General features: G+C 39.9%; 1 protein-coding gene across 1 annotated transcript in view; it reads right to left on the minus strand.

The window, feature by feature from the left end:
• Nucleotides 1-3,781: 3,781 nt before the first annotated feature.
• The window catches only part of ITGA5 (integrin subunit alpha 5), a 140,856-nt gene continuing 128,386 nt past the window's right edge, over nt 3,782-16,251 (minus strand). Inside the window, exons 24-30 of the mRNA XM_073613636.1 lie at nt 15,577-15,682; nt 15,265-15,426; nt 15,087-15,176; nt 12,504-12,620; nt 11,626-11,727; nt 9,651-9,773; nt 3,782-7,088 (exon numbers count right to left, since the gene is read on the minus strand). Coding sequence (XP_073469737.1) covers nt 7,005-7,088; nt 9,651-9,773; nt 11,626-11,727; nt 12,504-12,620; nt 15,087-15,176; nt 15,265-15,426; nt 15,577-15,682 — 784 coding nt within the window. The 3' untranslated portion in view covers nt 3,782-7,004. The remainder of the gene's footprint in view (nt 7,089-9,650; nt 9,774-11,625; nt 11,728-12,503; nt 12,621-15,086; nt 15,177-15,264; nt 15,427-15,576; nt 15,683-16,251) is intronic.

Genomic DNA, 16,251 nt, shown 5'->3' on the forward strand with positions numbered 1-16,251 from the left:
CCATACCCTCCGCGCTCCTCTCCTGTACATACTGCCCCCATCATGCCCTCCGCGCTCCTCTCCTGTACATACTGCCCCCATCATGCCCTCCGCGCTCCTCTCCTGTACATACTGCCCCACACCATACCCTCCGCACTCCTCTCCTGTAGTGTATACTACATAACAAAATTGCTGTGCATTGCTTTGTACAGAGGTAATGAATTTAATGTACTACAAATAAAAATAGGGGAGCGCTGCTTAAGTGTTCAGGTTTAGCTTGACGAAAAGGTGGCAACCCTATTTCCCATTAAAAATAATTAGACCCTTTAGTGCACAGCAGCCGCACTAGCTGCACAGCTCTTTGCTGTTATTTTGGATGCATCTTTTAGCTCATACAAAAAAGGAGAATGCTTTTCTTTTCAAATTCTTTCCTCCTCACGTACTGTACATGAGCTTAACGGATTCAGGACTGAGTGTGTATATGTATATATATATATATATATATATATATATATATCTATCTATATCTATCTATCTATCTATATATCTCTCTAATATTCTGCACTTCCGCCAGCAGGGGGCACGAGTGTGTGGCACTTATCACAGCAGAAGCCGAATTGTGGGCAGCGAATGACCCCCGGCACACACCAATAAAACAAACAAAATGGAGATCTGCCTGTGTTCCTGCAAAGCAGGGATTAAAATTAATTTCTTCCCCTTTTAAAAACACCTAACAGTACACAAAAACAGTTAACCCCTTTCCCTGCCAGTGTCATTAGTACAGTGAATTTTTTTTTTAGCACTGTCACTGGTTTCCGCAAAGTGTCAGTTATTGTTCGATTGTCCACCGCAATATTGCAGTCCCGCTATAAGTCATTGATTGTCGTAATTACTAATACAAAAAAAAAAAAATTTATAAACCCATGAATATATACTAGTTTGTAGATGCTATAATGTTTGCGTGAATCAATCTATATACTATACGCTTATTAGGATTTGTTTTATTTATTACCAAAAATGTAGCAGTAAACATATTGGAGTAAATTTCTGAAGAAATTTGATTTTAATTTTTTTTTTTATTGTTATTATTGGATATGCTTTATAGCCGAAAGTAAAAAATTATAATTAATATATATATATATATATATATATATATATATATATATATATATATATATATATATATATATATATATATATATATTTTTTTTTTTTTTAATTCAGTTTTTTTGCTTATAGCACAAAAAATAAAAGCTGCAGTGGTGATCAAATATCACCAAAAGAAAGCTCTAATTGTGGGAAAAAAATGTATTTGGGTGCAGTGTCACAGGACCGTGCAACTGTCAGTTAAAGCAACGCAGTGCTGTGTCACAAAAAAATGGCCTAGTCATGAAGTGGGGTAAATCTTCCGGAGATCAAGTGGTAAAGCAGGTTACAATCTTTGAAAATACTATATGTTGGAGATCATGTGATTGCATGCTGAAAATGCTTGTTATCGTGTTTTGTTCTCTTTTAGTAGAAAGTATAACTAAAAGACAAAACTTTTGTTTAGTTTAAGATAAAGTGCAGAGAGATTACAACGCTGGTCAATTTTTATTGCTGTCTGTGCCCCAATTAAGGAGATTCACCCTCTCCATTTGTCCTATTTACCGTTATCATTAAGAGAATCCCAAATTTTGGGTTGTTCCCAGAAAAGTAATAGAGGGGCAATCTTCCAATGAGGACACTAGTTCAGGTGACCTGGGGGTTCTCCAAGGATTCCCTTCATTTGCAGGGATTTCTTCTCACTTGCTGTTTTAGCTATGGGACACAGATGACCAAAAAAAAACATCTGACAGGGGTTGGTTATAACCCTTCCTCGCTCTATCCAAAATGAAAAAAAAAAAAAAAATGCCTATAGCGCTACTTTAAAGGAACTAAACTATACAGAAAAAATGTATCACAACTACACTTGTATACATTTCAGAGCCCAAAAATGACAGCACTATATTACATTTTTAATCTGAGAAAGTAGTCTGGTAAATTAAAATGCACTTCTGGCCAAAACAACTCTATTTACACAGTGTAGAAAGGTTAGAACCTCTGTCAGTTTTTAAATTGTTCTAAATTGTCCCCATAGGGGAGATTCACTCTCTAGGGCACAGGTGTCAAACTGACGGCCCCTCCAGCTGTTGCGGAACTACAAATCCCATGAGGCATTGCAAGGCTGACAATTAAAAGCATGACTCCCACAGGCAGAGGCATGATGGGACTTGTAGTTCTGCAACAGCTGGAGGGCTGCCAGTTTGACACCCCTGCTCTAGGGCTTTGATTTACTAAAGACAAATTAACCTTTCACTTTTCAGGTTAATTTCCCTTGCCTAGTGAATATATCAAAAAAATCACTTTGAAAGAAAAAAATTGAAAAAAAGCATTTGTTTGTGAAGCATTTGCTTGCAGAAGTTTGGATGAAAAAGTTAGCAGAGCTTTTTAAAGTAATCCCTTGCAAAGTGAACAGCACAATATCCTTTAGTAAACCAAGCCCTATGTACTCATGGGAACCACCAGGACAGAAAGTGACGAGATCCCAAATTTCACAGTTTTCACCAGAATAGGTGGTGAGGGGATATGGGGACACCTGTTCCAGTGACAACTGTCAGCAGTGAAGGAAAATCTCACCAAAAGAACACCGGTAGGTAAAAACAGACAACAAAAAACAAAACATATACAGACAATTAGCATTTTCAGAAAGGGGCCTGCAATGACAGCATACATAATTATTTCAGTGATGGGGGGCAGAGCTGTGTAAATCTCAGAACTGAATGAACAGAATGCTTTGCATTTCACCCATGTATTTGTATGGAGTTCAGCCTTTAAACCTTTAAATTCTTACTAAAAGGTTCGGTTATGACTAGTTCTCTTCAAAAACACTTGGGGGGGGGTTAATAGTGAAAATCATTGGCGTTGATTTACTAAAGGCAATTAGACTGTGCGTCTTGCAAGTGCAGTTGCTTCAGAGCTTAGTATAAGGGGGGAAGCTCTGCTGACTTCCATCATCCAATCATGCAAGCAGAAATGCTGTTTAATGTTACTTGCATGCAATTGGGTATTCTTTGCAAAGTGAAGCTTTACCCAAGTTACTAAGCTCTGGAGTGTCAAGCAGACCTGAGTTAGCACACGGTTTAAAAAGCTATGGGTATGCCATGCCTTCTCATAATTGTAAATGCAACTACCATGTATATCATTGCACAGCATGAAAAGGTGCATAAAAACGCATTGTCAAAGCGGATCATCTGTGTGAAGCAAAAGCCTAATGATTTAACAGCAAGCCATCCAGTCTGAATTAATGTGCCAGTCTGATCTTCTCTACGGAGCCATCATCGCTCTCTCTTTTTTCAAAGAAGCACTTCACAAAATGAACAAATTGCCTCCATACTTCCTGCAGCCATCACAATCCGTGCCCCACACAATTCCTTCCACAATGCACAGTCTGCCCCTTCAGCAACACAGGCAATGGAGGAGCAGCTTACTTTTTCTCATTTCAGAAGATCACAAAGCTCTGAGAAACAGGTCTAAAAATGGAGTGTTTGGATGGGAAGCCTAGTAGGAAAGCAAAGAAAAGAAAAAATAGTGAATAGGCAGGTTTTAAAATAGAAAGGATTGTCGCTGGGCTGTATCAGTGACAGCTGGAAAAGCAAGGGGGCTGTCAAAGCATAGATATATAGGGTCAAGTCTGCAGTCTATGTTGAGGCATGGTAAGGAATCCATTAACTGAGCTTGCTGTTCTGCCTACGGAAACAAGAAAATAAGGCACACACAACAGTTTATTTTAAAAGTTTTATTACAGTATGATACCCCTGAGAAAGGCAGCCAACCCCCCTCATAACACACAAAGACAATACATACTAAATCCTTTTGGGTGTCTAGTCACCTCCGTTTCTAATAGCTCAGCTCATACCAGTCTGATCCAGCAGAAAAGGAGCTGACCGAAATCATCCTCAGGACAAAAGCAGAAGAAAAAAAAAAAAAAAAAAAAAAAAAGAAGGGGGGAAAAAAAAAAAAAAAACACAAAAAATAAAAAAACACCCAATATGGGAGAAAAAAAAAGGGGGGGGAAGTAAAGACACAGGAATACTGATTGTAAGAGCACAAATGGAATTGTTCTTGCATAGTTGATAAATGTACAACCAGATAGGACACTCCTACATTATGAGCCCCACATAGGGTTGGCTATATATGGAGAGAAGCAAAACTTATGTATTGGGGGGGGGGGGTGTGGACAACCATCAGGAAGACCTTTAGCCACCAGGCATTATGCTGCAAATATGAGGAGAGGTAGCATGAGGCCTCCTAGGCACCCTCCACACAGGACATTGCATAGACTCTGCAAAGGATTCTGTGGACTCATCTGTTAAATCAAGCACACATCTGATTTGTGCAGAGTCTGTAGTGGCAGAGTCTGTAGTGGCAGGTCTGTGAAAGTTCTTACTTATCCATGTAATGGCTGGACTCATACTAGTTAGTCACATATAACTGGACTGGTGCTACAATGTTGTAGACCTTTCACCACTTATCCAAGTAGCTTACTCAGTTCTAATGAGTGTCCAGCACATACCTCAGCATTCACAGTCACATAGACAACTCCTGTCACCTTAATCCAATCACCATGGAACATTGTATTAGACATATTGGAATGTTCACACACTCCATGGTGATTACCATTAGATTAAGATGACCAAGTTGCCTATTCAACTATAAAGGCTGGGGTAGCAACTTGGATGAGTGGTGAAACACCTTCAACATGACCACGAACAAGTCAAATTCAATGTGACTAGCTATTACTTTTAGCAACCTGAATCAGAGTGATGGCCTCGAATCAATTGAAGAGACCGCAGAATTCAGATTTGTCTTATGTTCAACAGATGAGCTGGCAAGACTATTTCCAAAGCTGTCAGAAAACTGAAGCTCCTCCAACATGACCCCTTCTGCCTAGTACAATATACCTTGCACAGATTTTTCCACAGTACTTGGATACATGAATATGACCCAAATACAAATATAACCCGAAAATAAAGAAATATGGTTTGTTAAGACACACACCAAACCCTTTTTATGCAATGGCATCATTCTACTTCTGTTCTGGTAATATTAGCATGTAGCAAGCCATACCCCTTAATGGGCAACTCTGGGGAAGAGGTAAGCCTATTTTCCCAGTTGTAAACCAAATACGTGAAGGGGATATAATTAGGCTACTTTGTTCTGGGCTCAGAGTCAAGCTGAAGAGCACACTTCAGGTATTTAGCTACTTGTTACTATTCTTCATAATGCATATGATCTTGCCAGCTGCCCAAGGGCAATCCAGATCCTCCAGTGCTTCAAAATTGATAGAAAAGCCAAAAAATGGTTATCATAGGTAATGTGCAAATTCTGCCACAAAAGTGGTTCAGAGGTTTAAAATTAAAAACACAAAAAAAGAAAAAAAAGAAACAAAAAAACAAAAATCTTATAATAGCCAACCCCATATCCCACTTCATACAAATTACATAGTAAAAAAAAAATATTTAATAAAATAGCTACAACACATTATTGCACTTGCAACACATTTTAAATATCAGCAAAGCCCTCGTGTTCATGTGTTTATAACACTTTACGGTAAGGAACCAAGCAACACAAAAAAGCACCAGGATGTACTGACTGTTTCTGAGCAATGCAGTGGTCATCTTTGGAGGTTTTGCAAATAGGAACAAGATCAGTGCTTAGTCAGGTACATAAATGGCCCCATAGCTACAACACAGTTTAAGGCACTTGTGACTTTGGTGTGAAATCCTTGGATTCTAGCTTTTCTTTGGTGCTTGGTACATAGTACATTAGAAAAAAAAAGTCACAGGTCTCTCGCCCCTGCAACCAACTCTCAAGCCCTCTAGTAGAGCTTCATTTTGTAGCACACACCCCCTGAGTCTTCAGTCCCCAAATCTTGGTGTCAGCCAAACTGGTCTGTATTCAACAGGCGGTGCCATGCCAAATTGTCCCTGAAAGATTTAGCTCCATAAAATCTGATTGAAGCTATGCTTTGGTAACACAGCTCTGCAAACACAGGCTTCAAAGCACATTTACTTAGACCCCCAGTAGAGAACCGCATGTGTTAATAGGCTGCAATATTACATTACGATAAAGGAAAAACAGTTGTTTGACCAAATATATAGTAAAATTAGCATTGATTTGGCAATTGCACCTTTATCAATGTGCCATCCAATTAAAAAGATTTTATCATTACGGTTACACTCTTAGATGTCTGTTTAAATCACCAAGCTTCAGCTTTAACCAGATTGTCAGCTCTTGGGGCACAGCAAACTCAGGTACTACAATTAAAATCTTCTCTATCCCTATATAATTTGCATAAAATTGCACAAACATTATGTGCCTGAAGCTCAATAAGTTAACAATTTTCCTTTGAGAAATACAATTTAGATTAAAACGCTTTCAATAAAAAACAAGTCCCCCCAGAATTTGGAAGCAGGTCCAACCTTTTCGGTCAACAAATATACAGTCACTGGTTATTCTTTTTCTCAGAGTCCCAGTCATTTGGAGCAAAGAGAAGGTGAGGCATTACAGTGAGGAAGGCCAAGGAGTTTGGAAAGTCCTGAATGCTGCTTCTTTGGAGGAAAATTTCTAAGTGAACCAAAAAAGGTGAAAGCCAGCACCAAATAAGTGGTTTAGTTCAGGATAGACCTGCACAATTTCACCTACATTCTTGCTTTGGACGGTCTGAAGAGAAAGTAATGATTTTATATTTCCTTCAAAATAAGGTCACTTATTGACCTCAACTAGTTCGCCTTCAGTAGAAGCCTCAGCAATTCAGTCAGAATGTCCTCAAGGTAACAAGGTTCTTTAATAGCACTCAGAGGAAATTTTTGAGAATGTGCCATTTTTTTCCCTCTTCCTCCCAGGCATTGTAGTGTCAACTGCAAAAGATGAGCTGCAACTGTTCTTTCACCTTCCCTTTCAAAGATTCTTTGGCAGTGCAAGGGATAAGGCTGTAGATCTGTCTAGGCCTCGGATGCAGCCTGAGGCTTGAGTTCAGCTTTTTCCATAGCAGTTCCATATGGCAAAGAGCGCTTAAAGAAGCCAAGCTAAATGCAGAAAGAAAAAGAAATATATATTTTAGTTAGTAAAAAAAAAAAAAAAAAAATGAAATAAAACGCTCATCCTGTAATAACTGCCTAACAAGGCAGTTCTCCCTGTGGACAGTTATATCAGCTTCCTATGCTATACTAAAAAAGCCAAACATTTATTTGCGAATGATTCCTTCTCTTCATATGGCAGATATGACTAAATAGAATATATAACATTCAAATCGGCATAGACCAGTGGCAGGCAGCACAGCTAGCAGAGCCTGTACTGTCAGCTGACTAGATGAAAAGACTCATGAATATATGGGACTTTGGGCTGATTTACTAAAAACAGTGTTCACTCTAGAGTCTAGACTGTATAAAGATAAAACAAATCATTCCTAAACCTATTTGGGTACTTAAATTCATAATAAGTATCATCCCCTTTCAAATTTACATCGCTATGGTTATTGTTGCCATTTTTTAAAAGGCTAATGCCACACAACAGATTAACCGCTCCAGGGCCGCCCACCGCACTTATACTGTGGCAGGGTTTCCCTGCTGCGCCAAATCACGTACATGCATGTGATTTGGTATTTCTGGGTAGGGGGCTTGCACCCACCGCCCTCACAGGGGCTATCATTCGCTGCAGCACAAGCCGATCAGCGGGTCCCGGCTAAGGAAGGATTTATGGCCAAAATCCGCTGATTGAGCAAAATTGTCTGTGTAGGTAAACACAGGGCTCTCTACAGACAGTAGCCATGTGCCTTTTTTTTTTCTCCCTGCAAAGCAGAGAGTAAAAACCGGCACAGTAAACATGGTTAGGCACATATTTAACCCCCTGATCACCCCAGATGTTAACTCCTTCCCAGCCAGTGTCATTAGTACAGTGCACATTAGCACTTATCACTGTATTCTTGTCATTGTGGATGTCAGTGGCAGTTAGTCAGTGTCCCCCCCGACCCCCCCCAGCATCAGTGTGAGATTGCCTGCTGCACTATCGCAGTCTCATTATAAGTTGCTGACTACTGCCATTAGTATAGGAAAAACAAATAAAAATTTCAATACATACTATATATGCTATAGTTTGTAGACGCTATAACTTTCACACAAACCAATCAATATACACTTAGAGATTTTTTTTTTTTTAACCAAAGACATGTAGCAGAATACATTTTGGCCAAAATGTATGAAGAAATTAGATTTTTTTTTTTATTGAATATGTTTTATAGCACAGAGTAATTTTTTTTCAACATTTTTGGTCTTTTTTCATTAATTTCACACACAAAAATTAACCCAGTAGTGATCAAATACCATAAAAGAAAGCTTTGTGTAAAAAAAAAAAAAGATATAAATTTTTTTCGGGTACAGCGTTGCATGACCACACAGTTACTAGTTAAAATGGTGCAGTGCTAAAATAGCAAAAAAAAAAATGCCTGGTCATGAAGGGGGTAAAATCTTCCAGCGCTGAAGTGATTAAAGGCAGGACTTAAGGGTGTACTCACATTAGGGTTTACGTAACATGCCCAAGCAGGTTTGACCCCCAAAGTCCAGTTTGACTAGTGTGATCACTCACAGGTCTCTTGGATGGTATTCATCTCTGCGATCGGTAACTGTGCCCAAGAATGGAACTCAGCTGGAGTAGATTACATCAATTTGTGCCCACTCAGGTAGTAAGGGTACAGTAATGCAAGGGTAGTAGAGCCCTTCACAGTTCGAATGTAGGAAGCATGCTTGGGGATGGCATAATGTGAGCACAGGCACTGTACAAGGCATTTGTGCCTAGTGTGAGTACACCCTTATGGTCATTTTTGCATTTCTAGTTTATGTGTACTGCCTCCTAAAAAAGCTTGCTTTCAGAGCTCAATAAGTCATGCTGAACATTACACATGTGAGTGAATGATTTCGAGCAGTGAGTTGTCAAGCTCCAGTGGCGGCCGCTCAAATAGGGGTGCCCCCCCCCCCCCCAATCTCTATGATGCAGGGCACCGGACGCATGGATTTCAATGGGGTCTTTTTTTTTTTTTTGACGCACATGATTAGAGCCTGAGGCTCTAATTGGCATCAAAAAGGGTGGTCTCAGGGCGCAGAGGGGCCAGGTTTGTTTGCTGCCCCACCCCAAAAAAAAAAAATTGAGCACCAGCCACCACTGTCCAACCCCTTCTCCACAGAGGAAACCTGAAAACAGGCAGCTTCTGCTGAACTCTTAGTGCTATGTAAATCCTTTCACCAGTATTCAATTTCTTGTATAGCAAAAAAAAAAAAAAACAAACAAAAAAAAAAACAAAAAAAAAACAAAAAAAAAACAGCTTCCCTTTATGATGGAGCAAGATAATGCAACAGCAAAGGAGAACTCCACATGTGACAAACGGGTGGGTTTTGCACAATGAATCATTTTGGGGCAACAGAGAAATCCCCATCTCTGCACAATACTAAGCTAGACAGGAAAGAGCAGAGTTTCACTTAAAGACAGATTTAAAGCAAAAGATTTTTGTCATGGGTTACAGCAAGAAAACATTATAAAACATATGCAATGCATAAAGCAATTTGTAGAGAGAAGGCATAGTTATCCCAACAACTCACCTTATAGAGAACATAGATGAGTAATGCAAGCAGTAACAGACCAATTAAAATAGCCAGTATTATTATCCACAGTGGAACCCCATAACTACTCTCAGGCTTCAGCCAATGGATGGTTGTGTTGACCTAAATAAAGACCAAAAATTGAATTACAGATAAATTATTTGAACACAGGGCAGTGTCATTGCTTTGAAATTATAATAATGTTAGAAAACAAGAAGGCCTACAATATTTGCTTGATGCAGCTGGTGAACACCATGGGCGTCCCAAGGGGGTGGGGGGGGGGTCAAGTGCCCCCGTACCCCCCCCCCCCAGAGTTGGCAAAGTGTGCGGTCCTTGCTTGCAGGGTCTGCCGCTGACTATTTTCTGAGTCTGCTCCTCTGACAATGACATCTGACTTACTGACACGGAGTCCGTCCCTCCAGTGGCGTTTCTATGAGGGGGTGGGGGCGAAGCAGACCGCGCCCAGGTGACACCAGCCAGCAGTTGTAGTGGGTGCTGTCAAGGCTCCCCCCCCCTTCCATTGGTAAAGCGGTGGCAGCGGGATATTTTCTACTTCTCCTTTCGTCAGAGAACTCTGCAGCGGTATGGTCACAGAGGAGAGGCGAGCTGTCATTGCATCTCTCCCGCTCTCCCCCCCTCCCTTATATCCTGTCAGCAGAGAGCGGCTCTAATCTGCCCGGCTTCCAGCCCGCTCAGTTTACCAACCCATTGGCCACAGCAGAGGGCCAATCCGAAGACACTGGGGGCCAGGAAGCATCATGGGACATGTAGTCCCACAAGATTGGCGGCCCCAGTGTTGTTCAGAGGCAGCAGGCTACAGCCCCCAGCATGCATGCATTCTGCTGGGGGGAAAAGAGCCAGAAACAAGGGAAAAAGCAGAAGAATTGAGTGCTACAGGAGAAGAGAAAATAGAAGACTGTGCTAGGGGAAGCCAGATATCACTCCGAGTCCTGGCAGCCGTAAAACTTTGGGATTCAATGCAGCGCTGTAGGTCAGTGTCACTGGTCAGTGTGGGCACAATAGGAGACAGACAGCACTAGCATTGAATCGCCACAAAAGGACTGGAGTTATAGGGAAGAAATAGGAGTTATTTGGACACAATTGCATCTTTAGTTAGGAAGCAAAATTGCTGAATGTGCATTATACTGCTTGACTATATTGCCAGTATGTTCAGTAAAGTCTTCTCAATTGTTTCATGCCTGGTTTGAAGTTATTCAAAGGGGTGCATGGAGGTATATGGCATACCTAAAAAAACAGGGCCTGTAAGCAGGACATATAGGGGTGAAGAGGAAGGAAAAGAAGGCCACCACGAAGAGTTAACTCAGAGGAGTTGGCTACAGGTAGCCATGAACTGGCAGGAATGTAATAGCAGCCAGAGAGCGAGTAGTAGTACCAGGCATGGGTGGCAGGTCCTCCGGTAGCAAGGGGGTGAGTATTTTGGCTCCATCCCTAGCGGTCAGTTCCCCAAAAGCAAACGGTACTAAACCTGCAGGAAGGAGACCCCGTGTACTTTGCCGCAGGTACGAGAGAGCTCAAGGAGTTAAGTGCACGGTGGGACCCCATTCTGCCACCGGGAGTGAGGTGGCAGAGAAAAAGCCAGGCTGGTAAAGTGGGACACAAGCTCAGCTGTGTCCTCCTCTAAATGCTACTTTCAAAAGGTAAGGTGGGCAGCGATATGGGACAGTGTTCCACAGAAGGAATCTGTGTGTTACACAGCTGCACAAGGTGTACAGCTCACTTCTAAGTCAGGGTTCCGCCTTAATGTTGATCTTCACGTGACTGCAGCCTCACCAGGTCCCGGGCATTCATGAGCACGTACAATGTGCAGGGTGAGAAGACCTCGCCCACAAAAGGTGCAGGCCCTTTAAAACCTGCCATGCAGTAAAACAAGCTTTAAAATGACAACAGTATGAATCTGACCTTACATGGATGATATAAAGACACGCAAAAAAAGACAACTTAATGATCATCGTACCTGATGTGTCCCCTGGGGATAAGTTGCAGGTTGGATTTTGTATGGAAGTCGTTCAATTCGATATTTTGCTTCACACTGTAGAACAAAACCCTGGTTCTCTTTCTGCAAAATAACAATTTACATAAATTAATCACAATGTAACTTTCACAAAATATCACCACCAAGCAAACCCTGAACTACAACAGCCTAAAATATCGAATGACAATTACAACCAGTAATTCACCTATTCCTGCAATCTAATTTGTTAACATAAACCTCTTTTTTTCTTTTTAGTTCATGCACGCTTCCTGAAACCATTCTCTGGCAATTGTTACTCCAGGCTTTGTGCCCAATACATTTATTGTTTTTAAATGTTTTAATCATTACACACAAAAAAAAAAAAAAAAAAAAAAAAAAAAAAAAGGCAGCAGATTACTGACAGATCAGTCACGATTTAACACAGACCAATCCAGGTCAAACTTTTCAGATGAACTCATTGCAGGTATATAGTCCTAATATAGAACAGTATATAACATACTCCGTATCCTGGATATAGATACCCATCTGCCCCTTTAACTAGTTACACTCAAATTAACAAACCTGAAAGGTTCATGCGCCGGCATTAAAAATGCAACATGTACAACAAATTTCCGGTAAGATGGATCATAAACAAGTTACTGATGTGCTACAAAGAGCTGTGTTGTAGCAACTTTTTAAGCCTGTATGTAGAAGGTTGACCACCAGATGGCGTAAGAGTCATACAATTGTCTGCATCCCACAGTCCCAACCTGTTTAAAACTTACATTTCTAAAATGACCTGTATTGAACAGCAGTGAATGTCTTTCATTAAAGCATAAACCAAATAAACAGAAAGCAAACTAAAAAGCAAAACAAGTTACCTGCATAAAGGTATCAGCCCATACTCGGAAATGGACTTTAAGAATAGCCCGTTGCTGTTTCTCTAGTGGCAACACATCACAGCTAAGGTTAAAGCAATCTTCATGATGATGACATTTCTACAAAGCAAGTAATAAATTTCAAAAAAGTAAACAAACAGCAATGAAAACTACCAGCACAAAATATGAAACTCCAATTTAAAAAAAAAAAAAAAAAAAAAAAAAAAGTATAAAGTGTAGTCTATGAAAGTATTCCCACTTGTATATGGTGTTTTTAGGCTTTTATGCAAACAATCAATTCTTGATCTATGCTACAGTCTCAGGGCAGTGACTCACTAAACAGTTAACTTCACTGCCTGAAACTAGCGTGCAGCCCCTGAGTCAGGGAATAGCTGCTATCTGAATCTAAGCTCATGTGTCTTGCATGGAAACTGGTTCCTTTTCAAGAGTGTAAAATCACAGAATGCTCGTGGTTAACATACATTCATTTTCACATTTATGTAATGCATATCATGTAAAAGGCAAATTATTATTTTAATGGTATGCATCTGTTTAACTGTTTTCACCAACAGTATATTAGGAAAGCCGGAATGGATTTACGTTTGAGAGAATATATAATATATATATATATATATATATATATATATATATATATATATATATATATATATATATATATATATATATATATACACATACATACATACATACACACACACACACGATTAATAAGAGTGTGTAGCCAAGACACAGGTGTTACAGGGCTTTATGATTATTTTATACAGGGCTCTACCTTAAAGCGTTATAAAACCCAAAAATGTAATTCATAAATGTATTTAATTTATTATAAAAAAATTTAATTTATTAGATGCAGTGGCTGCATTAGTTTTCTTTAGGCTTTTCCCCTCAGTTTTCACCTGTAATCCAGTACACACCTTCTGAATGCCTCCATTCTGGATGAAGGGGCAACCTAGACCTCTTTGGCCAACAGCATTGTTAATTTGGGGGTGTAGAGGAGAGCTCGATGTACTGGCAGATTTAAATACATTAATAAATTGAAGCCAAACTCCAGCCAACGCTTTTTAAGCAGTTACAGCAACAGTTTTTTTTTTTTTTTTTTTGGATAGAGATTTTATATTAATAAAAGCCAATTGTAAGCACCCCCGATAGTGTTAAATGGTTTTTCTCAATCCTCTAACTGCTACAATTGCAGGAAAGCTTGTTCTGTTGAAAAACAGACTTGTGAAGTAAAGAAAAACTAATAACCATCACATCTAAGAATTGGTAAGCTGTAGTATTATAAAAGTTAGCTTTCGGGGTTAAAACCACTTCAAGCAGCTCTTCTGTAACTGAAAGTGTGCAACCCCATCTAAACAGAGCAGCAGGGGAGAAGAGGAGTAAATTGTTTTATGTGAGCCTCAACTAGGGGCACTGAGCTAAGGTTGGAAAGATAAAACAAGTGAAAATAGACCTAAAGCCTGCTGGATGTCTGGAAATAAAAATAAAAAAAAACCCTTTCCATATGCATATTTTGTATTTGTTTCCTATCCAGTGAAAACTATGTGCAACTGAATTTTAACCACATAACATCCAACAAGCTATTAAAAAAAGTCATCATTCTTGGTGGGGTGATTCAATAAAATGATTCACATTAAAATTAGCAAATTCTGGGATGCAGTAAGGACTTTGCAGACTTCGCCTGATGAAGCAAGCTTCACAGCATGCTATAGGATGGGTACCTTTCACAAAGTTGTGACCCCCAGTCAAGCACAGCCATACAAGCCAAATGTCCAGCTCATAAATCCTTCTATTGTTTATTTTATTATCTGTTTATTATTATCCAGTGGTGTGCATTGGGGTATTTTGTGTGGTTTCTAAAAAACAAAAAAAAAAAAAAACAAAAAAAAACACAGATTTGCTTTTTATTTTATTTTTTTTTTTTACTTCTGTGGTTGGTGTAAAATCTACAGCATCCTCATGCCCAAAAGGTTTCCAAGATGCTGAAGATTCTTCAAACCCTTTAGCTATTGAAGAAAAGAAGGATTATATATTCTAGCGACAGTTGCTTTAAAGCGGATTTCCACACAGTGGAACAGTGGCACAGTTCCGGTGTCACATTTGGCACCTTTCAGGGGGAGGGGGGGGAGTAGATACCTTTCTAATACAGGTATTTAGCTTCCACTTCCAGGCATAGATACCCGCACCACCTGCGGGTATCTACGCCACTCCCCCCCGCTATCTTCTAGGAGACACAGTGGAAACGTGCAGCACGAGTCGTGCATGCGCAGTAGGGAACCAGGAAGTGAAGGCTTCACTCCCCGATTCCCTTACCGAAGATGGTGGCAGCAGCAGCACCCGAGAGCCGAGGGACAGATCGGCGTCGGGTGCCGACATCGCGGGTGCCCTGGACAGGTAAGTGTCCATATTTTAAAAGTCAGCAGCTGCAGTATTTGTACCTGCCGACTTAAAAAAAAAAAAAAAAAAAAAAAGGCGAACTCCGCTTTAAGATCACCATCTAAAAAGATAACCACAGATGTACATCCAGTTTTCACTAATTTAAACCAGTATTAAATGAACAAGACTCACCAGTATATGTGATCCACCAGCAGGGATTTTGGAGGCGTCTCTTCGCTCTACATGATGTCCAGGCTTTGCAGAACCTTGCACTGTTGCATACTGCAAAGAGAACATGTCAAGCATGAAGAATACTTCAAGAAAGCAGCAATGTAATTTAATAAAACCACCAATTCCTAATTTTTCTCACCTGCAGCTGAAATGGGTTAACAGGTGGTTTAGCTGTACAGTTCCCCAATCCTTGCACAGAGTAGTTCATGACATACATCACAAGTTGATCTTTATTGTGAACTCTTGGGCAGATCAGAGTTAGGGTACCATGGCTAATAGAGCTTGGTCCTATGTTGGCTAACTAAAAAGAGCAAAAAAAAACAAAAAAAAAAAACACACACACATTAGATGATACCTTTGTATGCGGTTTAGATGTGTGGAAACATGTCAAATGTCACGCCATATGTCACTTCCCTTGTGGTAGCTAATGCAAGTCAAACCCTATTCTTACCTCGTACACATGATTGACCTCTGGGCCTACATCTTCCACTTGGGTGGGATTTTTATTTTGTTTCCGGTTCGCAAGTGGGAAGATGACACTGTCTGGCTTTGAAACCCTGAAATGAAAGTTCAGTATATTTAGTTCTTGATGGGCACAGGGTCTGTATCCAACATATTGTCCACATCTAGATGTCTTCAAAAAAGGTAACTTCACATTTGTGGAATGTAGCAAATAAAAATAAAGCCTTACAACTGCTATACAAGCCATGATGTAATTTAATGTCTTAAAAATGACCTCTCCTTTTCAATCTGCAGTGCTGTAACCTTTCTGTAAAATTTGATGCAATATAGCAACCTAGAAGTGTTTTGTACACCGTTTGTGTACAGAAAGCCCCCAGAAATGTAATTTCCTGCTTGTATCATTGATGGATTTTCCCTAAAGTCTACACTAAGATATCAGATTTTAGCCATCTTCTGTAAATATGAGTTTCAGTTACTATGTGTTACTCAAAGGATTAAATACTTCTAAAAAGGGATGCAGACTCTGCAGTATTTCTCATTAGAACACTGAGTGCATCAGGTGATTATAACTGGCCCCTCCAGTTCAGAGGTCTGCCATCAGTCTGGTAAAATGCCCTTTTCTTCAAAGTAACAAAAAGTAGGAATCTGCTACAAAGTTTGTTAA

This window comes from Aquarana catesbeiana, linkage group LG02 (assembly GCF_042186555.1).
Source record: "Aquarana catesbeiana isolate 2022-GZ linkage group LG02, ASM4218655v1, whole genome shotgun sequence".
Classification (NCBI taxonomy): Eukaryota; Metazoa; Chordata; class Amphibia; order Anura; family Ranidae; genus Aquarana; species Aquarana catesbeiana.